The sequence below is a fragment of the Perissodus microlepis genome, chromosome 7, assembly GCF_051167445.1.
Source record: "Perissodus microlepis isolate ML-2025 ecotype Zambia chromosome 7, ASM5116744v1, whole genome shotgun sequence".
NCBI classification, from domain to species: domain Eukaryota; kingdom Metazoa; phylum Chordata; class Actinopteri; order Cichliformes; family Cichlidae; genus Perissodus; species Perissodus microlepis.
In genome coordinates, this window is record NC_140467.1 from 36,522,044 (window position 1) to 36,549,875 (window position 27,832).

The 27,832-nt window shown below is 38.8% G+C and overlaps 1 protein-coding gene and 1 pseudogene across 2 annotated transcripts; one reads left to right on the plus strand and one right to left on the minus strand.

Annotated features, from left to right (window-relative positions):
- Positions 1-19,697: 19,697 nt before the first annotated feature.
- Positions 19,698-21,118, plus strand: LOC146383539 (uncharacterized). The gene is made up of 3 exons (XM_084932457.1): positions 19,698-20,397; positions 20,650-20,695; positions 21,083-21,118. Exons 1-3 carry the CDS (start codon positions 19,700-19,702, stop codon positions 21,116-21,118), a joined length of 780 nt encoding a protein of 259 aa, XP_084788583.1. The 5' UTR covers positions 19,698-19,699.
- LOC146383540 (uncharacterized) lies at positions 20,217-25,689 on the minus strand (annotated as a pseudogene). Its single transcript, XR_014800601.1, has 12 exons — positions 25,675-25,689; positions 25,425-25,497; positions 24,986-25,332; positions 24,829-24,846; positions 24,678-24,757; positions 23,997-24,202; positions 23,786-23,881; positions 23,548-23,710; positions 22,453-22,550; positions 22,170-22,323; positions 21,833-21,959; positions 20,217-21,543 (listed from the first exon to the last, which is right to left on the minus strand). The product of XR_014800601.1 is annotated as an uncharacterized LOC146383540 (transcript).
- Positions 25,690-27,832: the final 2,143 nt, after the last annotated feature.

Here is a 27,832-nt window from a genome sequence, read left to right on the forward strand (position 1 = left end):
TTGTCCAAACTTTTTTGGACACATATTGTTAGCAGCAAATACGGGATTATAATATGTGATTTGCATGAGAACTGAGTGAGAACTGAGAATTATGGTAAAATTTGTAATTTATGGTGAAAAACATAATAGGAGAAAAACACCTTTAGGACCTGGCGTCCACATATGTGGACATCACATTTTTGGTTATTTAGACCCAAATACTCAATTTTGCTCTACAAGGGCCTGATATCCACTTAGAAGGACATTATACTGCTACTGTTCTATTGAAATTTGAAACGAATATCCTCATTTGTGGCTCTTATTTTTCTTAGAAACAAAAATTGGGTTAAAAAAAAATCTGGTAATTCTTTGTTTTTACATTCACTGGGCCCCAATATGTCCAAATATCAAAGAAAAATTAAAAATGCATGCTGTGGAAGAGTTTGGGTCTTAGGGGGTTAAAACAAAAACATGGGAAATAAACTTATAGGGAAAGACAAAAGTTAAAATAGAAAAAATGAAATAGAAACAGATATTTTCTTGTGCCAAGGAGATAAAGACAGTTTGTTGCCTAAGTCAAAGGACGGACGTCAAATTGATTAAAAAAAGAAACTGACATGTCTTCACAAACATCCCAGAGGAGAGACAAGAGTGAGAGAAACAAGCAGAGTGAAAATGACACGACTGAAACAGAAAGCAGCAACAGAGAACAGTGCCCGTGGTAGAACAGAGCCAAAGACAGACGGACCAATGACACCCTAGGCGATCTTTTTAGCAATTTACTTGACATAGAAAATGGACTGTGAAATGTCAGCAGACTCCAAAACAGCATTTCATTCATTTTGATACAACCCAATATGATGATTAAAAAAAAAAGAAAGAAGGAAGATATATATATATATATATATATATATATATAAATAACGGGACGACATATAACATTTAACAGGACGATTTCAGCTTTAATGAGATGTACTTTTGTGTTCAAATACAATGAAATTCTAGATAAGTTAACAACAAAAAATAAGTATATTTAGAATGTATGATGTGTTCCTTTATAATTAGTATTTTCTACTTTTTTCAGTTATTTTTATTGAGAGCACTGGGAGAAGCACTGTATGTTGTATGCATATAGAAGAGACTTTGAAATATAGCACTATCTAGAAAAGAAGAAAAAAAACGGTAAATAAGTCATAATTATGGACTTCAGAATGGTTCATTGCAAAACAGCCTCAGATTTTGGGAAAACAAAAACAACAACAACAAAAACAAAACAAAAACAAAACAAAACCCCAGAAAGATCAGGAAATCATTTTGACATATCAGATCAGGTCCACTGACCAAATTTGACTCAGGCTCCATAGAACTACTAACCAGAAAGCATAGGTTAAAGAACAGCATTTGGAGAGTGTTACAGACATTATACAACCAATTTCTGACAAAGACATTATGAGGAGCTAACTCCTTTTATCAAGCCCTAAAAGTACAAGACACTTTGATAAATCATATGCAGTTATAGTATAAAGTATAGTAAATGGGATAAAACATGCAAAACATAGTAATTTCCTTTTGGAGTCTGGTGCAAAAGTTCAGAAAGCAATACTGTACCAAAACACTTGTTCTCTATGTCCCAAATCTGATCTCAAGCACTGTGTGGGTGAGTGCACATGCTCATGACTGTTTGTGTGCATGTTCTCAAAAGAGAGACTATGCCTCCCTTTTTTGGATTTTTTATGTCCTGTGCTGGATGCCAGATGCCAACTTCCCGCACACATGCACAGTCTACAGACTGAGCCTGTAAGTGTGTTTATTACCTCCCGTCATTGGACAGTAAAGAACAGGAAATGTTTTTCCTCCTCCTCTCACCTTCACACACACACACACACACACTCACACACACACACACTCATTCACACTACCTCTGTCACTCCCTTACTCTTTCTGTTTCCTCCTGTCTCTCTTTACTCCTCTCATGTGGCCTCCCACATCCTCTCTGGGTACCAAAAAAGGCTTAAGGAATTTATAAGAGTTTATTTTATTTTGGTTCTTAATATATTTTCTGGACCACTGAATTATTGCTTTTGTGTAAAAGCGTGGGAGTCAAAGCATGAGAAATAGTAGAAGCCTTTTTAAAGCACGTTTTAGTTTCAGTCTACTTCTTCGCTCAGGATTTCAACAGACCCATGTCTTGTTACAGCCTTGCCACTGACTCCTTCAGTCAATGTTAGTTTGCATTTACATTCAGGGACACAATTTGATTTCAAATCAAGAAATAGCAGAAGTTTGAGTATAAAACCATAGTTTCCCAATAGAATTAATGTTTAATTATTTAGTCCAGGTATGTTTGATTTATGGGTAGTTAAGGGGCTCTCTGGATGCAGATTGATCACATGCAGAAGCTCCTTAAGCTTCAGTGTGTGCTACACAATTGCTGAATAACAGCATAAACAGTATAGTCATAGGGAAGAAGTCCCTTATTAGTAAAAATAGAACTTACATGCATGTAGTGTGTCTGGATGAAGTGTAATTAAAGGAGTTCATGCACCATAGTATAAAATATAAGACTTCTGACTTGTGATGTATTGTCAATATTAACAGGTGAAATCTTGATTAACTGAACTGCAAGAACTCAGTGTACTTAATACTATATTTTAAGCATATCTACCATAAGTCTGTTCTTGCACTTTGTGTGAATCATAAATCTGCCTAGCTTTTAATTATATTTGGGAATATTTAATTAATAATAGTATTCTTAATGTAATTTCAAATATAATAGGTTCAATGACAAATGCAAAGCCTCAAACTTATACTTAGGAGAAATACAATTAGGTCCATATATATTTAGACACAGACACAAGTTTTTTTTGTTTTTTTGTTCCTTCTTCTTCTTCTTCTGTTCTTCTTCTTTTTCTTTTTTTGCTGTTTACTGAAACATATTCCAATTATAATTGTATAATCTATATGGACACAATGTATAGGTCCTCAGATGATTGCATTTGGAAGATTTTGCTGTGAACAGACAAAAAGCTGTCAAGCAATCTCTCCATGCAGGTGAAACAAGCATCCATAAGCTGTGAACACAGAAAAAATTAATCCAAGACATTGCTACAATAGTAAGAGTGGCAAAATCTACAGTTTGGTACATCCTGAGAAAAAAAGAAAGCACTGTTTAACTCAGCACCACAAAAGACCTTGAAAGTCTACGGAAGACAACAGTGGTGGATGATTTCAGAATCATTCCCATGGTGAAGAGAAACCCCTTCACAACAGCCAAAGGAGTGAACAACACTCTGCAGGAGGTAGGCATATTGATATGCAAGTCTACCATAAAGAGAAGACTTCATGAAAATTAATAAAGAGGGTTCACTGCAAGGTGTATGCCATTCATAACTCTCAAGAATACAACTTTTCTAAAAAACCAAAAACCAAACCAAGATCAACCTCTACCAGAATGGTTGCAAGAAAAAGAGAAGGCATGTAATAGCTCATGATCCAAAGCATACCATATCATCAGTCAAACACAGTGGAAGCAGTGTCATGGTTTGGACGTGCATGGCTGCCAGTGGCACTGGGACACTAGTGTTTATTGATAATGTGACACAGGACAGAAGCAGTCGAATGAATTCTGAGGAGTTCAGAGAAATACTGTCTGCTAAAGTCCAGCTAAATGCAGTCAAATTGATTGGGAGGTGTTTCATAATGCAAATGGACAGTGACTCAAAGCCATCAAGGAGTTTATTAAAGCAAAGAAGTGGAATATTCTTGAATGGCCAAATCAGTCCCCTGATCTTAATCCAATTGAGCATGCATTTCACTTGTTGAAGACTAAACTTTAGACAGAAAGCATCTGGTGAAGTCTATGAGTTTAAGACTTCAGACTGTCATGAAAGTTGAAAGTCTGCATTTCAACTGCATCTGAATTGTTTCATTTAAAATTCATTGTGGTATTGGAAAAAGGTTGTCTCTGTCCAAAAATATCTGATGTGTAACTCTCTTAACATTCAGGCTTGTGGCAACAGCAATAGTAATAGCAAATAGCTAAAATCAACTAAAACAAAATAAAATAACACAAAAATGTGCTTCTAAAAGTCTCTTTAACATATGGCATATGCTCCCAGTGTCTTGTGGCATGATAGCCAAAGGCTGCTTCCAAGGCTTTTGTCCTGTACTTTGTACTTGTCTGTATAAGCAGACTGGTGCTGGAGGACCTGAGAGGCTGAAATAGTCCATACACTGCAAGCAAGTAAGGCATATTAGAGCAAAACCATGGCCTATCTAAAGTGATTTTAAAATTAATATATAGCATAACCTGAGAGAAAATGATTTTGGGGGCTTGAAAACTGGTGTAAATTGTTCATAGTATTGGGATTTATACTTTGGAATTGGTTGTAGTTCATTTGTAACATTTTTGAATAAACAAGACAGAAAAGAATGACCACAGTCAAGACAGCATTAGGCAACGAGGCAATGTGAAGTTGATCAAGATGCACAGATTTTCAAATTGTAACAGACAATTTAATTCATGACACAGTTCTTCTGTGACCATTACCTACCATCTGTGTGGTAAGCAGGTGGGACACTAGATACCATTTGCAAACAACTATTTCCTTTTCAAGCAACCACACCACAGCCCAGTGCGCATACTACTGAGAGCTTAATTAGTTGCATAGTAAGTACTTGTTAAATGTATACAAGATTAAAGAAAATGAAAACAATTCATAATAATTCCCAAAGGTAGTTCAGCAAGTGCCATAAAACATCAGTACTGTCCAGGTTAGATTATCCAATCAAACAGAGATATGCAGGACATAGATTTTAAATTTTGTAATAGTCCAGTGTGCCACATGTTTTTAGACTTTAAATATTTGAATTTAGATCTGATAACTGTTGAGGTTATTTGAGTACTGAAAGCTCATTGTCATGTTTCTTGAAACTGTTTTCAGGCAATTTCAGTTTTGCACCATAATTGTGCTGAAAGCAGCCATTAGAAGATGGGAACACTGTAGTCATAAAGGGATTCATGTGGTCAGCAACAATACTCTAGGTTGCTGCATTTAAATGACAGTTGATATTGTAGCACAAAGTGTACCAATGAAATAGCCCCAACACCATTACACCACCAGCAGACTGAATCGTTGATACACGGAAGGATGGATCAGTGCTTCTATCATGTTTGTTTGTGAAGCTATCATTCAAATGTCACAGCATAAAGTGAAAGTCACCAAACCAAACAACATTTTTCCAGTCTTTCGCTGTTGGTTTGCTCTTCTGCTGCTGCAGCCCATATGCTTTGAGGTTCAATATGTTGTGCTTCCATAGATGCTCTTCTGCATACCGTCTTACAACCTTCTGGTTGTAAGGAATGGTTGAGTTACTTTCTTCCAACCAAGAAATCTGGCCGTTCTCCTCTGACCTCAGCATCAAAAAGGCATTTTCAACCACAGAACTGCTGCTCACTGGATATTTTCTCTTTTTTGGACCATTGTCTATAAACACTAGAGGTGACTGTCTGGGAAAATCTGAGGAGTTTCTGAAATACAGGCCCATCTGGGACCACCAACCATGCCACATTCAGTCATTTAAATCACATTTCCTCCCCATTCTGATCCTCTGTTTAACTGTCAATGGATAATGAACATTTGAACAGGTAAATGCAATAAAGTGACCAATCTATTCACAAAACTGTGTGACATCTGTTTTTTTATTTTAATTTTTAGTATCAGTTTTTCAGTCTCAGCAGTGAAGCTTTTTGGTTCTTTTACATCATAAACTGTCAAAAATTCATTGTCAGATTTATGTTGCATAACCTTGTTTGATCGCTGCAAGAGAAAAATTAATTAATGAATAAACAAGATATATATCATGCAATGTTCAACAGTCAACTTATTTACTCAGTTGTTGAGCAGCAGAAACTGGAGGAAATTCAGTGAATTTCCCCAAGACACTTGGGCTTGCATCAAGGCATTACATTTTACCAATGGCATCTCTAATTACTTTTGCACTCTTCTCCTAAAGTGCTTTTGCCATATCTCATCTCTCATAAACTCCGAGATGCACAATAAAGAAAAAAACTGTCAAAAATAATTCTCCAAAGCAATGTCATGTTGGAAGAGGCATCCCAAGAGAAAGTCTGCCAAACTGACAAATGTTTAGCACACAGTGACAGCAAGAATTGTTATGGGCACACTCTGATGTAGACAGTCTCTTACAAACAAACCAGTTCAGTCTTCATTTCCATTAAGTGGCACCAGATCATCAACCTTCTGTCATTTTCTCCTCTCACAGCCCACATGCAGATTTCAGTTTCACCAAGAGCATTCACATTTCATGATTTTTATAGACAAAATAAATCACCTTCGTTTTAGGTTGTTTCTGTGATTCAGTATATAAACCATAGTTATCTGATTTTTACGTTCTGGAGGGCGATAAATTCTTTCATGTGGAAAATAATGTAATGTGACAGGCTGAGTTTCTGCATACAGCCAAGTGGCTCCAAACTAGGTTGATAGAAACTCCCTATTTCCTCTCAATGATTTGTTGTTAACTGAACAACGAATAATTACATACTGTGAGAAAGCTACGGCTGTCTAAAATCAAAATTGTGGTTGCCAAACAGACAAATGCTCACATTCTTTTTTTGACATAGCCAGAGATGTCAGAAGCAGAAGATAACTATGGAGATTTATTAAAGATTTGTAGCAAACTAACTGTGCTCTCATTTGCATCAAGTGGCACAGCGACTAATCTGCCAGCTCATCATCTTGCAGCCAAATTTCAGTTTGTCAGTCATAGAATTTAGCCACAGTAGCAACATTTGTATGATAGTTTAGTAAATGTTTATTAAATAAAACAATCCCTTAAATTCAATTCAAAGAAAAATATTTAAAAAACAACTGCAATAGTTTAGTTGCTTCGTAAAAAAATAAATACAACCAGAATATAATGTTTGGCAAATGTCAAACACATATTTTATTCACAATAGAACAAAGAAAGCATGTGCACACAGCATGCAATTAATTTGCACAAATATCTAGAATATGCAGCTTAGCCATGGTGGTGACTCTCAAAGCAGAGCCAATGAGAACTGATAAGAGAAATGATAATCAAATCGATAAATTGTATTGATAATGCAGTCAGAATCACTGAATTCTTTTCATTTCCCATCCCTGCTGATAAAATGAGGATGCATCACCACCTTTGGAGGCAACTAGAAATCTGTAAAGGCACTATCAATGCTGAAAGGTAAACAGGTTGTCAGGGAAGTTCCTGCATATTTCAGCAAAACAAAGCTAAAACTTCATACTACATCTATTAAAACAGATTAGCTTTAGTTGATAGTGATGTGCGATACCACTGATTTCCTTTCTGATTTGATACCAAGTAAAATTCAGGGTGGTATCGACGATACTGATCCGATACTCTGTACAAAAACGTAATGTTTCATTGTATTTCATAATACAATATATAATTGCATTATGTAATTGTAATAATAATATAGCTTCATAATGATTACAGGACATCTGACTACTTGTTCTTACTGCTTAATGATGCAGAATTATCATATAGAAATAAAAACCTGAAGTTGTGCGCTATTTGAGCATGTTGCTGCCTGCAGCACTAAAGGACTCCGTGACAAACGTCTGTCTTGCCCTAGCAGCACCTGTCCCTCTCCTCCTCTTCAGTTCGCCTCAACATAAGCTCATCATATTCTGTGATATGATTTACTCTGAGGTGTTTGACGAGGTTAGTGGTCTTGCCACATGTATCGCAAACCACGTCTTGGCTGTTTGTGAAGGTAAAATATGTCCACACATGACTCCGTTTACGCTCAGACATTGTTACGAGTGCGCATGCCAGGGGCTGCGACACATTTATACAGCCGTGTTTCGCATATGACTATGAAAGGCGTAAGAGGAAGTAGTTCCTTCCAATGTAGACAATCCGAATGATGTAGTTTCTTTCCACTGTGTTCCTGTTAATGAAAAACTACAAATTTTCCCCAAAGTACTAAAATATCGATATTTTAATATGAGAATCGATTCTAGAACATAAATTACTGGTATCGGAAGAATCGATATTTCAGTATCGATCCGCACACCACTATCAGTTGAAGACTCCATGTGCTGAATGTCATGTGCAGGCTGTGTGCAGGCAGGAGTGGTGGTATGGAGGACCCAAAGTGCAGACACTCGGACACAAAAGGTGAACTTAAATACAGCTTTAATGCTGACCTCAAAAAAGTTACAAAAGTGCGAATCCAAAATAAACTTACACAGACAGAACACACAGCAAGGTGAGGGTAGATCGCAAGGTGAGGGTAGATCGCAACACAGACACAAAGAAACACAGGGCTTAAATACACAGAGGGAGCAATCAGGGGATGGGAAACACAGCTGGGGCAACTCAGGCCTAACGAGACAAGGGAAGCAAAACCAAACACATTAACATGAGACACGGACTTTCAAAGTAAAACAGGAAACATAACACAGAGACACAGACTTGAACGGGGATACAGCAGACAGGGGAGACAGCAACTATGGATCACAGATAGAAAACCACAACACTAAAACTCTACCAAACCCACACCGAAAACCTAAACTAAGAATAAACCTATAACCCATAAGGCAAAGCTAGAATATAATGAAATGAACAAAATCAAAGAACCAAAAACACAAAACACTGGGTCGACGATCCCAGGCACCCTAACAGTGAACTGGCCTGCCTTTTGTCCAGACTTTTCAATAATTAAAAGCATTTAGTACATTGTCAAATGAAAAACACAATGAAGAAGAGTCAGGACTGCTGAGCAGCTAGAATCCTACATCAGGCCAAAATGGGACAACATTCCTCTCCCAAAGGTTGAACAACAGATTTCCTCAGTTCCCGCTTATTGATGGACTGTTGTAAAAAGGCATGGGGATGCTAGAAAAACAGTTGTTTAACTGTTTATTCATCATTATGCTCACGATTTCTGGTTTAGGTTACAACGACAGCATAGTAACTTAACTGATCTTGAGATGAGCCAAAGTGATGAACATCTGTGATTCACCAGTTCCATATAATACATAATATATAACATAATGAGTTCCAGGTCAGCAAACATGCTTCTTCTGTTGGAATGGATCATGTGTAAAAGACTGCAAGGCAAAAATTACTATTTTTGCAGGATGTAAAAATTTCTTTTCCTTCTTATTTGTCCCTACCATTTTATGAAAAGCTCATCTGGGGCCAGAGCTAACAATAAGACCATCCAGCAAAAGAACATTCCCTTGGTATGCTTCTACTTTAAAATTATTATTAAAAAACATTTGGCTTTTACTGTCCACAGTCAGAGAAAAATAGAGCAATTCATTTAACTGTCAGTCTGCCTTTATCATTATTATTTGTCTCCTACCATCCCTGGCTCCATTCATCCTTCCCTAAACCTCAACATTCACTACACCCATTCACTCATCCATCAATCAACAGACTTATCAGCCATTACATCTTTTTTTTTTATCACCAGGACTTTTTTTTCTACCAATTCTTCTCAGTCATGTAAGCCCACATTTGCATGTTTGCTCATCCCTTTTTTCATTCCCCAAACCTTGAATCTGTTAAATTTGTCCCCATATTCTCTATCTATTCATCAATTCTTTGTCCGATCTATTCATGTCCTTCTACTCTAAGGACCCTCCAGGCCGTCAGGATCCATTGCTATTTTCAAAAAAGAGAGCTGATTTCTTCTTTCCCTCTGCTTTGAGATTGACTGTGCAGTGAGTGAATGCTGCACAATCAAAGTGCATCATCTGGGCCACTTGTATATCAGCAATCGAAAAGCTACACTTTCCATCATCAGCCTGATTCATAGGCAGGAAATGTCTTGTGGTTGCTTGCTCAGTGACTGTTTTTTTTTTTCCAAATGTGCATGTAAATGTGCATCTTTGCACATCTGTGTACATAGGAAAGTCTTGTTTTAGTCTCCTTTTACACATACTCTTTCCCTACTGTGACTAGTTATCACACGGCTTCATATGTGTTCACATACACACACTCAGACACAGACAGACACACTTAAAGGATATTACCCACAGGTGCAGAATCCCTTGCAGAGAGAAGCCATCGTAAATCAGACATGATTGAGATGTAAAACCGATGTTCTCCTTCTTTTACAACCCCTAGTCATTCCAGTGCAGTGTGGCCGAGTTTGTATGTTTTTCTAGGAGACTCGGGAGCTGTTAAAAAAGCCCTATGTGGAAAAAATCAGTAAAACTTTTTTTTTTTTTTTTATGTACTCAAAGATTTGCATGATTGTCAGTGTACTATGGAAGTTTTATGTCAGTTAAATGATTCACAGCTCATAAGAGGCATTGTAGCAGTTATTTAATTTTACACAGAAACCTAATGTAAAAATATGCTGGCTGTGAAATCATCATCTTGCAAAAGCTAGTCATGCTGTATGCTTTTATGTATTATCTCAGGTGTCGAATTTAGCTTTTTATGTTTTTTTACAAAGTATTTTAATGGAAAATGTAGCTTAATATTGGCAGAATTTCATACTGGTCAAGTCATTCAGTGATCCAGTGTGGGTGGGGGCATTGTGGTCACTTCCATCAGGACAGAAAAGTTTCATCATGGAATAAAGACCTGTACTAAGAACATGTTTGTATTGATTTGCTGTTATTCTCCTTTCTATGTTTAGTTATACCTATGAAATGCGAAAAAGGGCATAAATCAAGGTTAAAATCTTAAAAACATAATGGTTTGTTTCTACTTTTACTTTTTGACATTACTGAAGCAAATGAAGTCCCAAAGATATGTCTAACTCATTTTACAATTGCACAAAATCATTTGTGAATTATTTTGCAACCCTGAAAAAACACAACCACCAGTATATACTGAAAGATACTGACACTCTCAAATGTACTTATCTGTGAAGAAAGTCAATATCTCAGAAAAGCAATCTGTAGAAGTAAAACTGTTACTATAGGAAAAATTAAAAAAATAAAAATAAAAAAGACATAGTGCATAGATAGACTACTGTTCTATCAAATAATATAGTCATTTTACCTTATTTGGATAATTTTACATACCTTCACTTAAAAAGTGTTTATTGGAAATAAAAAAGTAAAGAAAAGTAGAAAGTAGGGCCAGTAAGCATCTTAACAGAACAAAATGGTAGTAAGGATTATTAATGTCTAGTATAGTGTGCCCAGAGGAAGCACAGGTCACTGGGTGTGAGGGGGAGAGGAAAAAAGATGGAAAAGAAGACTAAGAAAGAAGTGAAAGAGTTATAGTTTACTGTTGTCAAGGGAGAGACAAGTCTTTGTAGGTTTTTCTGTAGGACAGGAAAACTATTAATCTGTCAGGGCAGATGAAGGGTGTGGGGGAGTGCCCGGAAAGATGGAAGGAGCAGAAAGAATGTAGGGACAAAAAGAAAAAGAGATGGTCCCCACATAGAGAAGAGAGAAGGTGGGACAAGCTGCTGGATTGCAGGGCTGTGGGGAAGGGAAGGGGGTGGAGGAAAATTGATAAAATAGGTTCAGAGTGGGAATTATAGTAAGGAGAGAGAAAGAGAGGGAGAAATTAGAAAATATGTGTGATGAAGCAAGACCTCACTGACCAGAGTCAGGCTTGAACACCATCAATCTGCCCCAAAACGTCACCCCGAGGAGCAACAGATCACACAGAAGGACAAAAGATAGGGGAAATGGAAACAGATGGAAAGAAGGGGGAGCTGAGATACAAGAGGGATGTAGAGTGCAATGGAGTGGGTGAAGGTGAGACAACAAGAGGGAAGTCAAGTTTAAAGATTTGTTTTTTTCATCAAGACTTTGCAAACTGATAAATTTGTAGTCACATAAGGTTGACTGACAGTAGACCAAATAATGTGCCCTCCACACAGATAACAAGAGGAAATGATTACCCATGCACAACAAAATGTGTAGTGCATGGGGGCAGATATATTAGGAAATTTCTTAGCAGTGCTACTAGAGAAGCCCTCCTATGTTTACACTTTCTTTTGTTGTAAGGCACACTTGTATCAAGATGCAGTGCTTTCCAATGGACAGACAGTGTACAAGATGAACTGAGTGCGAAGAAAAAAACTGTGAAAAGTAGAAGTGGAGTTGTTAAGCACACTAATTAGATTAGAGGATGCATGGATCCTCTGTACAAAATCATCAGCGCTGTCACTTGGTGTTCATTCTCTCTGTGGTAGAGTATCACTTCCTGTTCCTGTTACAACACAGAGTGGTGTTTTTGTGTAGCTTATCTGCATAGGAATTTAATTAAAAACTTTTAGATAACTTGTAATTTCACTGGGTAATCTTCACATGCTTCATCCGAAGCACAATCTCTGTGTATTCACCCGCTAATTTATAGTCTCAGTACTCATTCACTGGTTTCGCTAGCTTATATTAGCTAGCCGACTCGCTAGCAGCATGACCTCTTTATCTGTCCCTGCTGCACATTTTTTCTCTTATTTTTTCTCAGATGTTTAGTTAGCTCTCAGCCTCCTTTAGCAGTAATGATACTTGTAGTAAATGTAGCCTATTTGCGGCTCTGGAGGCCAGATCACTGAATTGGAGACTCAGCTTCGCACCCTTGAAAAACCGGAGGTCACGTCAACCGGAGGTCACTAAAATCAATATTGAATAGGTGTGTAATAGTGTGTTGCCAAAACAATGTTGGTGTCACGGTTGTTAAAGAGTGGACGCAGCCGCCCCTGTTGCACTATAAAGCCCAGGAAAGACACAGTCGGAACATGGAACTCACATTTTTCAGCCTTCACAAACAGGCGATTCTCCAATAGGCGCTGCAGTACGAGCCTCACATGCTCCACATGTTCCGCCGGGCTCCGGGAAAACACAAGGATGTCGTCTAGGTAGACAAAGACACAGTGGTTAATGAGATCACGCAGCACATCATTAATCATAGCCTGGAAAACAGCAGGGGCATTGGTGAGCCCAAAAGGCATCACCAGTTATTCGAAATGCCCAAGGTGAGTATTGAACGCTGTCTTCCATTCATCCCCTTCACGAATCTGCACCAGGTGGTAAGCATTGTGGAGGTCCAATTTGGAAAAAATCGTGGTGCCCTGGAGGAGCTCAAAGGTCGACGCCAGCAAGGGCAAGGGGTATTTGTTCTTAATCGTGATCTTATTCAAACCCCGGAAATCAATAAACGGCCGGAGCGTCTTGTCTTTCTTTGCCACAAAGAAAAATCCCGCGCCCAAAGGTGAAGTGGAGGGTCGAATGATGCTGGCTGGCAAGGAGTCATTAATGTTCCATCGACTCCCGCTCGGGCTTGGAGATGTTATAAAGCCGACTGGTGGGCAAGGGAGCGCCGGGAATCAAATCAATGCCACAGTCGTACGGGCGATGGGTCGGAAGCGAGGAGGCTTTGTCTTTGCTAAAAACCTGGGCCAGGTCATGATACTCAGGCGGAACACCAGACAAATCAGGAGGTGCAACAGGCTCCGCGGAGCCTGAGACCGTCGCACCCAGAGTAGCGGAGCGTAAGCACAAAGCGTGACACTGACTGCTCCACCCCGAAATACGGCCCTTGGCCCAGTCGATCTGCGGATTACGTTGTTGCAGCCAGGGATAGCCCAACACAAGGGGAGCATCAGGAGATTTAAAAAGAAATAAACTGAGCTGCTCCGAGTGATTGCCAGAGAGGGTGAGTGTGATGGTTCGAGTGCGGTGAGTGACCGTAGTCAGTGGGCTGCCGTCAAGAGCCGAAACCTGGAGAGGTTCGGGGAGAGGAACAACGGGTATGGCTAATTTATGACCTAGCGATTCATCCAAAAAACTCTGCTCAGCTCCAGAGTCAATTAGCGCGCTACACGGGTGAGTTAGGGAATGAAAAATCAGCTTGGCCGGACAACTGAGATGGGGAACAGAGTTAGCTGTAGCACCCGCCAGTATTCCCACAGCTACTGGCGGGCGGATTCTTTTACTCGCTTCGGACAGGTATCGGCCCAGTGTCCCCTTCTTCCACACACGAAGCACTCTGTCTTCTCCTCCAATGGGAAGCACCGAACCGAGCCCGGCCCAGCTGCATCGGCTGTTCCTCATCCTCCGCTGGGTCTTCTTCTTCCTCTCTCCATTGAGAAGGAAGCAATCCGGTAGACATATTGGCACCCCCTGCCGGTCGTCGTCCTTCTCCTGCCTGTCTCCCAAACTCTCTCATATGATTATCCAGTTGAATGCACATATAATTAAAGCGCTAAGAGACTTAGGTAGCTCTTTTGTAGCTAACTTACGCTTGATTTCTTCATTTAGGCAGTTCAGGAAGGCTCCCCGGAGTGCGTTTTCTGCCCAGCCCGTCTCCTCAGCCAGGATCCAAAAGTCAATGGAGAAATCCGCGACACTCTTACATCCCTCCTTCAGGGTAAACAAACGATTAGCTGCGCCATTAGCTGCGCCATCTGCATCTGTTCCTTTATCAAACACACATCGGAACTTGGTCAGAAAATCTTGGTAGGAGATATTCGGTTGAACATTTAAAACGGCTTGTGCCCATTGCAGCGCTCGGCCAGTCATTAATTCCACCATAAGCGTTATCTTCGCACAATCTGAGCCGTAAGCCTGTGTCTGTTGTCTGAAAATTAATGAACACTGCATCAGAAAGCCTCGACTCTTTGTTATATCTCCATCAAACTTCTCCGGAACCGGTAATGTATGTTCTCGCCTAGGTGGAGGTGGTGGAGGTGAAGGAGGTAGTGGGCAAGCTGCAGCCACACTTACTGATGGAGTGGGTTGTGGATTCTTAGCTGAGGTGCCAGGAGCAGTGAGTAACATACCTTGAATGTTTGCAAGCACCTGTCGCATCGCCGTTTGTTCCGTCATAATGTGTTTCATCATGCTCTCATGGTGGTCCAAAACTTTGCCCTGAACAGAGAGCTCTCGCTGAACTGGGTTTGAGTCCGCTGAGTCCATGGCTGGCTGGAGTATTCTGTCATGGTTGTTAAAGAGTGGACTCAGGCGCGGAGCTCAGAAATGAAGACAGTGCGTTTATTTACAGTGCAGCAAGGTGACAACAGTTCAAATGTGCAACAATGGTAATAGTGCGTCCTTCCTTCTGTGTAAGCCCGTGCGTGGTAGTGAATGCCCGTCTCTCCTCCAAGTGCTTCCTTTGTGTCCGTGAATCCTCCGTCAATCCCTGGGTGAACACACACACGACAACAAGATGAGCACGTAGATCAGACAATACTTCAATAACGCTAGCAGCTCGAAAACACTACCAGGCTTAGTGCAATACTCCAGCGCTGTCTGTCGCTCAGCCACACCATTAAGTAGCCCTGCCGAAGATGGTAGTTGATTGGCAGCAGCTGGTGGATTGATTGCAGGTGCGGTAGCTCCAGGCGACAGCACTTCCGGGTCGGAGGTAGCCTGTTGCTAAGTTACCTCCTAACACATGACAGCGGAGCCGGAAGGGAAGACAGGGCGATAGGAGAGACACACATACACACGCACACAAATATACACACTGGCAGGTCGACCGGTCAGGGCGCCTTCAGATCCTGACAGTTGGACTCTGTCGTTTTCTCTGGTCTCCTTCCCAATTGGACCATTAGTGACATTTTGAGCCGCATGTTCTCTTTAAATTACTGGCTGTCTGAGTCGTGTCCAAAAAACAATGTGGGCTTTATAGATAATTGGGAAAGTTTCTGGAAGAAACTTGGTCTTGTTAGGAGAGACGGCATCCATCCCACTTTGGATGGAGCAGCTCTCATTTCTAGAAATCTGTCCAAATTCATCAAATCCCCCAAAATGTGACTATCCAGAGTCTGGGTTGGGAGGGTTTGTGGCTCGGTTCTGTGTGTTTAGTGGACTTTTGCGCAAATACGTAACTGCTCTTATAATCGTTGCTTGTTTTCGCTGTGTTCTAAACTTTGGCCAAAGAGAGTATACTTTCACTGATAACTGTTGCTTTCACACTTTATTAAAATAAAAAATAAACTAGAGAATGGGATTCAGCTGTGTGTCCACTCTCCTTGACCTTGAGCACTACTGGTAACAAGTTAGGTAAAATTTACCAGAGACTGAGTATTTATGTATATGATCCTTCTAACTGGATTGTTTGGAACGTCTAAATACAATGAGTGTTGTCAGCCATGTAAGTCACATGGACTGGAAAAAATGGATTGCACTGATTACTACATTAAAATGTTATCGGAGCAAGGACTGGCTAAAGAAGGTAGCCATCCATATCTCCTGTGCTTTGGTGCTACAATGATTAATGGCCAGATAAACACACCTGCAGATAAGGAAACACATGCTTGTCACACGCACACAGACATTTTAGAATGCAACCATGTTGTCTCCACTAACTCTCAGCACACAGACTCACCCATCCAAATCATTGCATTCAGGTATTCCAGTCATTTTCATGGCCACATAAAATCAAAACCTAGGCATGCAGACTGATTCTACAAACATTTGTGAAATAATGGATTGCTCTCAGAAGTTCATTGAATTCCAACGTGATAGTATGCCACCTGTCAACAAGTCCAGTCATGAAATATAAACATTCTATAAATATTGTACCTGTTAGTGATCGTATAACAAAGACGAAGTGATTAGGGACAACAGCAACTCACCCACAAAGTGGTAAGCCACGTAAAATCACTGAGTGAAGGATAGTAGATAGGAGTCGCCAACTTTCTGCAGAGTCAATCTCTACATACCTCAAACATGCCCACATACTTCATGTGACCTTCAAATTATCTCAAGAACAGTACATAGAGAGCTTCATGGAATGGGTTTCCATGACTGAACACCTGTATCCAACCTTACAAGTGCAAGGCAAAGCAGTGGTGTAAAGCACACCACCACTGGACTCTAGACCAGTTCAGACATGCTCTCTGCAGTGACAAGTCATGCTTCTCTATCTGGCAATCAGATAGATGAGTCTGTGTTTGGTGGTTGCCAGTAGAACGGTACTTGTCTGATTGCAATGTGCAAAGTGTAAAGTTTGTTTGAAGGGGAATTATGGTATTGCCTGATTTTGAGGAGCTGGACTCAGCCCTTAGTTTCAGTGAAAGGAACTCTTAATGCTTCACCATACCAAGATATTATGTACAATTTCATGCTCCCAAATTTGTGGGAACAGTTTGGCTCACCAGTGCAGAAAGTCCATAACAAAATGGATTGGTGAGTTTGGTGTGAAAGAACTTGACTGGCCTACACAGAGTCCTGACCTCAACCCAAAAGTACATTATTGGGGTCAGTTAGAGTGGAGACTGTGAGCCAGGCCTTTTCATCTAACAATGTCTGACCTCACAAATGCATTTCTGGAAGAATGGCCAAAAAGTTATAGTGTCATATTAAACCCTGTGTATTAAGACTTGGATGTCAAGTTCATGTGCATGTGTGTGTGTGGATTTTGATTTGTGTGTCCACACACAAATCAAAACTAGGATTGAATTAAATGAATAAATGTCTTTACTTATCAAATACATAGTAAACCTAGAGGATGGTAAATGTTTGCCCCATATGAATAGAAGAACAGATTTTAGTCTCTAGATGATGTTTGGTAGAAAGCTCACATGCACACACATCCAGTTGATGTTGGTATATTGTCATGTGTCAGAGTTGATGTAAGGATATTTTCAGTGCCAGACAACTGCATTTTTCACTGTGCAGATGTGATCAATACTAAGACATTAGTGATGGGATTTCCGGCTCTTTTTAGAGAACCGGCTCTTTCGGTTCGGCTCACTAAAAAGAGCCGGCTCTTTCATATCCAAACCAGCTCTTCAGGTTGTTTTGTTGCTTTCATTAATTTATTATTAACGATAATATAAAATTATGCACAAAAGGAATTACTAATGTAAAAAAAAAAGTGGTTTTATTTATATATGTTTATATATAAACATATGCGGTGGCCCCTAGAGACAAAACACGTACAAACTCCAAAACACATTTCTAGCATGAACTGAACTTCTAAAACAGAGCTACCTAGATCACTTAAATTACACAATTGAAAGCATATGTGTATTGTTTGTGTTTTTATACACAAGCGCTCATATATATTCAAATAATTTAAAAAAAATGTTCATTTACCTGTTATTACCACACACCAAATCCGGGTGGTTGGTACTTGCTGGCTTGTGTAGCCACTAAGCAACAAAAGCTCAACACTGCGCCTAGCATCCTGGAGCACTTCTGTTGTGTTTTGTATGTGCTTCTGAGTTTTTACGTGTTTTGGAGTTTTTACGTGCTTCAGAGTTCATATGTGTTTTGAAGTTTGTACGTGCTTTGTCTCTAGGGGCCACTGTAAATATACTTTTATTTATTCACTCCACATAAAATGTAATAAATAAATCATATAATACAAAAACCAACTATTCACATTTCAACTTTTAACTATTTAAATTTTCAGCTTTTTCCTTTTACAAATTTAAAGTGAAACAACACAAAACACTGCAAACCACAACACAATTAAATATAAATTAAAATATGAAAACAAAAAAAAGATGCACATTCTCTGTCCTATGGGCCTGCATGAATAAACTTTCTGAATCCTTTATCATCTGCAACTGAATATAGTTGTGGATGATTACTGTACCTTTCTAACCTTGAAACAAAACCGAAAAAAATATTGAAACCGAAAAAAAATATTGTAACTGAAATAAATGTACTGAAAATTCTTGTATTGAAACCAAAAAAAAAAATTGACAGTGAAAAACAATTAATTGAAACTGTAATTATTTTGTTTTCGCTTACAATTTTTTTTTTTTTCAGTTTAAATCCATTTTTTTTCGGTTTCAATCCATGTTTCGGTTTCAATCCATTTTTCGGTTTCAATCCATTTTTCGGTTTCAAACCATTTTTCAGTTTCAATCTGCTGGCACTGTTTTGGCGTCCGGAGGCGCACTTGAGGGGGCGGGGATTACGACCCGCATGAATTTGCATATATTATAGAGTCCTTTGTTCGTGCTGACCAAGCTGCCATTTTTCTCTTTTTGCCTCTTTCAATAATGGCTGCATCAAGTTCAAGTGGACCCTCTAAACCGCAGGTAAGTAATCATTTTCCGTCATCTTTCTTTGCTATTTCACTCGACTGGACATAGGTGTAGTTTTTATTAGCTAAATCTGGTGAAGTTGTGGTAAAATGCCAACATTAGCCTATTCGTTGTAGCAAGCTAGCTGGCAGCTAAAATTTGCTAAATTCAGTGATGCCCCTGTCTCTTTTGTGAAAAAACAAACACTAACTTTGAAATGGATTCTGCAGTACAGGGATTTGAGGTTCAAACTGCAAAAGTATCTACAAGGATGCCAGAGCCTTACTCCTGATGGCCAGTGGTGATGATAACATATTAAGCAATGGCAGATTCCAGGCACATAACGGTAAGACAAGTGTAGGGTTGGAAGTAATGTCTTTATGGCAGTGTTGCAGGTCACCTGTTTTTTTTTATACATCTTTGCTTGCCGTACTCTTTAAAACAAAATAGTTGCCTGTCTGTCAGTGTAAAAAGGGTGCTGTGCCAAGCCATTTGTAACTAAATTAATTTTAAATATGAATATTCTGCTCCAATCTGGACAAAAAGTTTTCACATATTTTGCATTTTTAAGTATTTTTAAATCACAAATGTATTTTAAACTAAAATTCATTAAAAGTCTTATGAAATGGACGTACTTGTTTATGTAAATGATTTAATTTGTTTATCTTCCTGTTGTGTTCATGTACGCATGCATAGATTAATATGTCATTAGTGCACAATTAGCAAATGTATCAATTTCTGTTCCAGGTACCATTAATAAGGAGGCAGTTCTATGAAAGATTGCTAACAAAGCTTCATGGAGCTCTACAACGCAGACCTGTAGATATGGACTATTTGCATTATGTCATCAGTCATGAATTGAGACTTATACGGTCATTTGGTAATATTTTAACAGTACCACAAGATATTCTTAATGCCTTATCCAATCTTTTGAGACTGATAAATTTTCAAGACGGAGAGAGACACCCACATTCTTCTCTTGTTGATGTTGTATACACAGCGAGAGGACAACGTAAACTTAGTATATCAGAAGAATGTTTGCAAAGCCTCATCAACATGAAATTTTCCATTCCCAGTATAGCTCGGCTTCTGGGTGTCAGCAAAAGGACATTATTTCGTCGGATGCAAGAGTATGGACTTTCAGTGCATGCATCATATAGCAGTGTCACAGATGATGAGCTGGACAGCCTTGTTAGATCAGTTAAAATGAGACTGCCACACATCGGCTATCGAATGATGATGGGGGAACTGCAGGCCATGGGATACCGTGTCAAATGGGAGCAAGTGTCTGCATCGATGCATAGGGTAGATGCTGCAGGAATCCTAGAAAGGATGGCATCTGTCGGCTGTGTTGCAAGAGGAGTGTACTCTGTAAAAGGTCCCTTCTCATTGGTCCATGTAGATACAAACCACAAACTCATCAGGTTTGTGTACAGTACGTGTTTGTATGTTCAGTACTCTGGATACACTGTAACTATTTTCATTTCTGATTTGAGCATAAGGCATTTTACGTTAACAGTTAGAGGATCCAGGTAAATTTCTATTTCTACAAAGTAAAAAAAAATTCCTGTTTAGTAAGCAAAGAAACAAACAAGTTGATAAATTCTGACTTGTGGACAAATGTTATACTTGGACGTGTGTGTGTTTCATATTTTGCTTTTTTTTTTTTTTTTTAGATATGGCATAGTTATATTTGCTGGGATTGATGGCTATTCGCGAAAGGTAAACAATATTCCATTGCAATCACAATTAATTAACTACTCTATAGAGAGAAAGTGGCGTATTCTTCTTCCATTCCTTTGACAAGAAATTTACATTCATTAGTGTTGAGTTGTCTTTATTTTACTTTAACAAAGTATATAACTGTCAGGTGTTCTTAGTTTGTTAGATATTGTGTTTGTTTCTTCAAAACAAAATCATTTATTCATAAATTATTTTCCAGATAATGTACCTTGGTGCTGGAAATAATAACAAGGCATCAACTGTATTAGGCTTCTTTGTGAGCTCTGTTGAACAGTTTGGCTTTCCTTTAAGGTAATGTACAACCTTGATACATGCTATATTAGTCAACCTTCTGAAAACTTGTTTGTATTCTATTTCGTCATGCAGAGTGTTCCAAGAACTGAAATGGGTTTAAAGGGTTAGACAAATAGTAGAAATACAGTGCAATACTGCATAACTTGTGATGGCATGCTATTTGAGTGTCAACTACACACGGCTGAAATCTCTCCCCATTGTGACAGCTGTTGTCATAACTTCTGTGAACTCGGTGTATGAGTTCATGTGTGCCACAGGAAAGATGATTGTGTTTGTGCAGACACTTACAAGTGGGTAACATATGTAGTGTCCAGGCATCGTATCTTTGCATTGATGCTCAAATCTTACATGTATTTTAAAATTTGCCCTTTCTGAAGGAAGGCATGGCTTGTGTCTTTGTCCAGTTAACCACTGCATAATCGCTGGGACAGACATTCTCAGTGGTTGGTGTTTGGAAATCCAGTATTCTTCCTGGTCCTGGTCCTGTAGGACTTGGATCCCATACTCACAGCTCTTTTTGTCTTTATCCTGATCTGAAGAAGCAGATTCGACTTACTTTAAATCTTTAACTGTCATACCACAAAATTTATTAATATGCAAAACCAATTTTGTCATTTAGATATGTGGTAGATTGTATAAAACATCAAAACATATAAACAAATCTTTACAGAGATTTCAGTTCCTTTAGACTGTTATCGTTTGTGATGACAATTTTGCAGAGTATAGTACGTTTGAAAGAAATGTTACAACACTGTATTTGTAACAGCTGTTGTGTTAATGTTGTTTTGATGATAATACCAGTAACTGGCCGACGGCACAAACCTGAGCTTTCAAGGTTCTCCAGGAAGTCTTGGAAGAAGTTGATGATGGCATTTTCTTTGGCATGCCTTGGACTTCCCCTCTCACTCAGCTCAGGCTCAAGGATGCTCATTATGTAATCAGCATCCGGCTAAAGAGATTTGGGGGGGTGGGGGGGTGTCACGTGTTGTGATTTCAAATAAACAATAACAAATATAGATATTCTTCAATACTCATTAATCTGAGCAACCTAAATAAAGGCTGAAACAAAAAAGTCCTCACAGGGCTATTACTACATCACATGTATTTTTAGAATCTGTTGTAAAAACTAAACAACTGAAATAAATAAAGACATATTTACCGCTGTATCATCATTCTCATCTCTGGGAACAAACAGGTTTGAACAGAGACTTTCGTGCCTTCCAATCACCTCCAGAAGGTTGTAGATCTTCATGCCATTTCTGATTTGCTGTAGCATTGGAGTCAGACGCACCGTAGCATGCACAACAATTGATCTATTTAGAAAAGCAAACAGAGTCATTAGTGAAACTGATGGGGTATGGTGGTCTAAACCAGGGTTTTAACTTACAAAATATTACTTTCAAATGTTTCTGGTTTGTATATTGTCTATTAAAATATACTACCTTATTATACTGTCCCGTTTGTCCAACTTCACAAGTCCTGTGTAACCACAGCTCACAATGTCTTCAGTGAGGTCTGTCAGGTTGTCTGCCACTTCCACCTGAAAACATACAAAAACAAAACAATAAATGATTTCAAGTTTTTGAAATTATGTAACTATACACACAGTATTGGGAAGGTTACTTTTAAAATGTATTCCACTACAGATTACAGGCCCCAAACTGTATTTTTTAACGTATTCCGTTACGTTACTGAATGAGAGTAACGTATTCTGAATACTTTGGATTACTTAATATATTATCATGCTGTTTACAACTACATAAATGTGATTTATTACTCTTACTGAAGGTCCGCGGCTCCGAACCATAGTAAAGGGACCTCTGGCTAATATGTCAGGTTCGTGTCGGGCTCGTAGCCAAAAAGTAGCTTTACTTTGTTGTCTGGGTCAAATTTGCTAGTGAGAGACAGAGAGAGGCGTTGAAAGGCTGCTGCAAAGGAACTTATTGTTTCGGAGGAAAACACGAACACAGCGTACAGTCGTGTCTTAATAGCTTACTTACAACTGGGCTCGTTAGGCACTCTTTTTGGTTGCAGTGGTTATTTTTATATTTACATGCTTCCAGCTCCCGTTTCTGCTTGATGACAACTCGTACTTTTCCACTCTCCTTTTTTCTCCCTCCTCACGCTCACAGACACATAACGAGTATGGCAGTCCATTCTCCCTGCAGCACGGACTATACTGCCCATGAGGCTACATTCTTTAGGGCTATGACTGTAACACTCTGCCTATTAGCTTAGCACAACAACAACAACAAAAAGGCTCTCTCTCACCCAGGAAACACACAGTCGCAGAGAGAGCACGCGTCACCCTGTAACCATAGCAACCGTAACGCTGCCGCTGTGTAACTCATATATTTCAACAAAGTAACTGTATTCTAAATACCACCTTTTTAAACGGTAACTGTAACGGAATACAGTTACTCATATTTTGTATTTTAAATACGCAACGCCGGTACATGTCTTACGTTACTCCCCAACACTGTATACACACACAAACAATCAGCATTTTTTCACTAGTCTGTACAAACACAGCTCACCTTTTCGATTAGAGACCTATATTCAGTGTCATCCACATCATCTTTGGTCAGCTGAAGAACATCGAAGTTTCATGTTGCAAGAAACTGATAACACCAGCTTCTCAGGAAGCATGGTGGTGGACCTCCCTGTGCAAGGCTCACTGAAAACACTTCTCCTGCAGTTCTGCAAGATACAAAGAAATATTTAACATGCTTCATATGCTACATAATCCTCGGAAATGTATAAAAACAGACAAACCTGTAGAAACTATTTTCTAAATCACTGCTAGAGTAGACAGGACTCTTTCCCTTCTTGCCACTGCCTTCAGTCGAGTCTCAATACCATGTATCATTTCTACATAGAGATACAGAAAGACAAAATAATTTAAAGGGTTAACCTTATACTGTATCTTAATTTGATTTGGCCATATTCAATATCTGAACTGTAAGTACAATGTACATAGCTATACCAGTCAAAAATTCTTTGCTTAATGCACCAGTATCAATTCCTGCTTCTCCGATAAAAGTCACGTGGAGTTTGTTGACAGGGGAAGCCTTCTTCTGTCGTTGCCACTGAATGAAGCCTCTTTGAACAAGATCATTGCGAGTGATGCAAATCCTAAAGTCTTTGCTGGTATCCACCTGACTTGAAAGCCACTGTAGCACATCTGCTTCACTGAGAAAAAAATATATAAAATGGTTATCGTTTCTTAAAATGAAAGCAAATGTATTATAAACAAAACCAGATAATCTGAAAGGGCAAAGAATATAAATCATACCTGACTAAATCAGTCAAAGGATCTGTTCTGTTGCTTGGCACACTGCACTCAGTCAGTACTGACATAAACGTCTGTCATGTGAGTGGAAGTGTCCTCAGGTCTAAAAATTATGAACAATAGCAAAAATATATGTGATGTAACTTATGATGTCTTTTAACTGATTTTACTGGCATTTAAATTGGGTCCTGAGCTTAATAGGTACGGTGATTACATTGTGTGTTTCAAATATACTGTAAGCACTAAAATGTGGACCAAGTAAGTATTTACTGTAACTACATACTGAGCTCAAAACTGTAATGGCTTAAAAATTTTAAAAAGGAATCCGATGTAAACATAGGAAAATGTGTTTAATATGTATAAATTTGAACGAACTTTTCACCACACAGGCTTGCATGCTGGGCAATCTCATTCACTGGAAAGCAGCAAAGACAGATTGGGCATTCTTTCATGTCCTTGAGAAAAAAATATTGTTAAAACATAAAAGAAACAATGATTTGTAAATATGTGGATTGAACATTATCACCTGCTTCATGTCAAGAGGCTCTCTACAAAAACTTGGTGAATTCATGACAGGCAGAAGCTGGACATCAGTCTATGAAGTACAATTGTAATTACTACAATGTATTGTACATTAACAAAAACAGAATAGTCACACACACAAAAAAGCCTTCTATAATTACGTGCACAAATATCCCAAATATTTATAGACTGTTAATAAGGCAATATTCCACAATATAACATAAATTCACCTCATCTTCCTCTTCTGTTGACTGAGACTTCACACAATTGTTGACATGGAGTGCTAGGATATGCAGAGGCATACTTTCCTTGCACACCTGGCAAGAAGCCTTTGGCATGGTTTGAAATTCAGCTGCATCTGATGGAAGAGGAGTAAGATCAAGGTCCTGCTGCAGCGGAACAACATACAACAGGGTCTTTCCTGCACTGGAAATGTTGCAGATCAGTCTTCCTGTGTAGCCATTTACATCGGGAGGAATTGCTACAAGTTTCCTCCTACCTTGACCACCTAAATACACAGATTGATAGAAAAAACATTGTACAATTTTCAACTTTCACTAGCATCTAAAAAGAATAATTTCAAAGAGGAAAATTATGCACCTGATGACTTGTGCAACAACCATCCTTGCACTCCATCCATTTTGGGATATTCTTCAGTGATCATTTTATTAATCTAAAACAGTACATAAGGGGACACAATTGGTAAAACTACATAATTAAGAAATATTTTTATCAGTGGTAATATATGACCCAAACCAACTATCATTTGCATGTCTATCATTATGATTTGATATAGAACATGTTTTTTTTATGTAAATGCATTTCTCTTATATAAGTTTAACTACATTACCATTGTATGGTTCATATCATCAGTCAAGATGAGGGATCTCTTTCCCAGCCCTGCTTGGCTCAGCTGCAGCTCCTCAGTAGCAGAAGGAGTGTTGGTGCAGCCTTTATTCACTAGATATATATATATATACACTGAATGGCTTGCTGGATTTAGGCCTCAGCGCGCTACTTTGGAGTGGGGAAAAGCGATTTTTCCCCCTTTTTTTGGTAAAAAATCCTGGAAATGACCTATATGTGAGAAGCAGAAATAATTTTCAACATGCAGGGATTTTTTTTTTTTTTACTAATCCAAATGATTAAAAGTATAATGGTTCAATACAATTTCTAACCTTGCCATCTCCGCCTGCACTGTATCTTTTGGGGTCTGGGCTTGTCCACCTGAGTGCTCGTGAGAGTGCTCAGCATTTGGTATACATGTGGTATTAGGTTACTGAAGACTTTGAGCTAACCTGTTGATTATATCTTGTGCCGGCGTTATAACACGGGCCTCTAACTCCTAAAAGAGACAGGGGCATCACTGAATTTAGCAAATTTTAGCTGCCAGCTAGCTTGCTACAACGAATAGGCTAATGTTGGCATTTTACCACAACTTCACCAGATTTAGCTAATAAAAACTACACCTATGTCCAGTCGAGTGAAATAGCAAAGAAAGACGACGGAAAATGATTACTTACCTGCGGTTTAGAGGGTCCACTTGAACTTGATGCAGCCATTATTGAAAGAGGCAAAAAGAGAAAAATGGCAGCTTGGTCAGCACGAGCAAAGGACTCTATAATGTATGCAAATTCATGCGGGTCGGAATCCCCGCCCTCTCAAGCGTGCCTCCGGACGCCAAAACAGTGCCAGCAGATTGAAACTGAAAACTGGATTGAAACCGAAACATGGATTGAAACCGAAAAAAAATGGATTTAAACTGAAAAAAAAAAAATTGTAAGCGAAAACAAAATAATTACAGTTTCAATTAATTGTTTTTCACTGTCAATTTTTTTTTTTGGTTTCAATACAAGAATTTTCAGTACATTTATTTCAGTTACAATATTTTTTTTCGGTTTCAATATTTTTTTCGGTTTCGTTTCAAGGTGGCATCGTTCTGATTCCATAGCATGTGAGTGAAGCGGAAAAAAGTGCAAGAGAAAGGTTTAAAAAAAAAAAAAAAAAAAAACACGGCTTGCGATAAGGAGCCGGCTCGCGTCGTTCACGTCAAAGAGCCGGCTCTAAGAGCCATTTCGTTCGCGACCGACACATCACTATAAGACATCGAGGTAAGGAAGATTCTACTGCCACAACCCTCTTTCCTCAAACAGATCCATACAAAATAAATATTGCTATAAAAATATAAACAATACTCCTACCCCACTAATACCACTACAAATGGATCTCTTCAATTCGTAGTATTTTCCATTCTTTTGCTAAACATTATACATTGAAACTATTCTCAAAAGGCTGCAGCTGATATTTCTGAGGGGAGAAAGTGGTCAAAAAACAGAAAGTGAGTGACTTCTGATATCAGACATTCTCTAAAATCCAAATCAGCTTTATTTGACAAATATATCTGAGTGTACAATGAATTTATTTCAGCTTCAAAGCCATTCCTAAAGTGCACACTGTCACACAAATATACAAACACTTACTCAGTATGCATGTTTGCAATCTTGCTACAGTTATTGTCTGCACAGTTGCTACTCTGGGTTTCTGTGTTTATTAAACATGAGCTGTACAAACAGCCCAGTGGTAAAACTTGCACAAACTGTTGCCAGTCTTTGAAAAATTCAGAGTGCCTACACAGAGGAACTTGTAGTGAAGATCTATAGTGAGTAGCAAAGTCTGAAATATCTCAAGAGATCTGACCTCAGATCATGTTTTGATGCACATACTGCTGCACATAGTATCGCAAGATATGTGAGTGAAAAGTCCTTTTTATTTGTGTCTGTATCACTTGTGTTCAAATCAATCCATTTTCCTTGACTTTGCAGCAAAATGCCCGTTAAGTCTAAGGCTGCATTTACACTGCAGGTCTCAATGCTCAAGTCTGATTTTTTGATCAAATCTGATTTTTTTGTTTGCTTGTTCACACTACAAATAAAATGTGACAGCAAACGCTTTAGTGTAAACCCTCAAAGCGGCCCGCATATGCAAAAGAAAACGTCACACACAACACG

Bases quoted from the DNA above. Each gene is read 5' to 3' on its own strand.
- LOC146383539 (XM_084932457.1), top strand. From the start codon at position 19,700: ATGTATCAATTTCTGTTCCAGGTACCATTAATAAGGAGGCAGTTCTAT. The intron at 20,398-20,649 runs GTTTGTGTACAG...TTTTTTTTTTAG, and splicing joins ACAAACCACAAACTCATCAG to ATATGGCATAGTTATATTTG. The intron at 20,696-21,082 runs GTAAACAATATT...TTCGTCATGCAG, and splicing joins TTGATGGCTATTCGCGAAAG to AGTGTTCCAAGAACTGAAAT.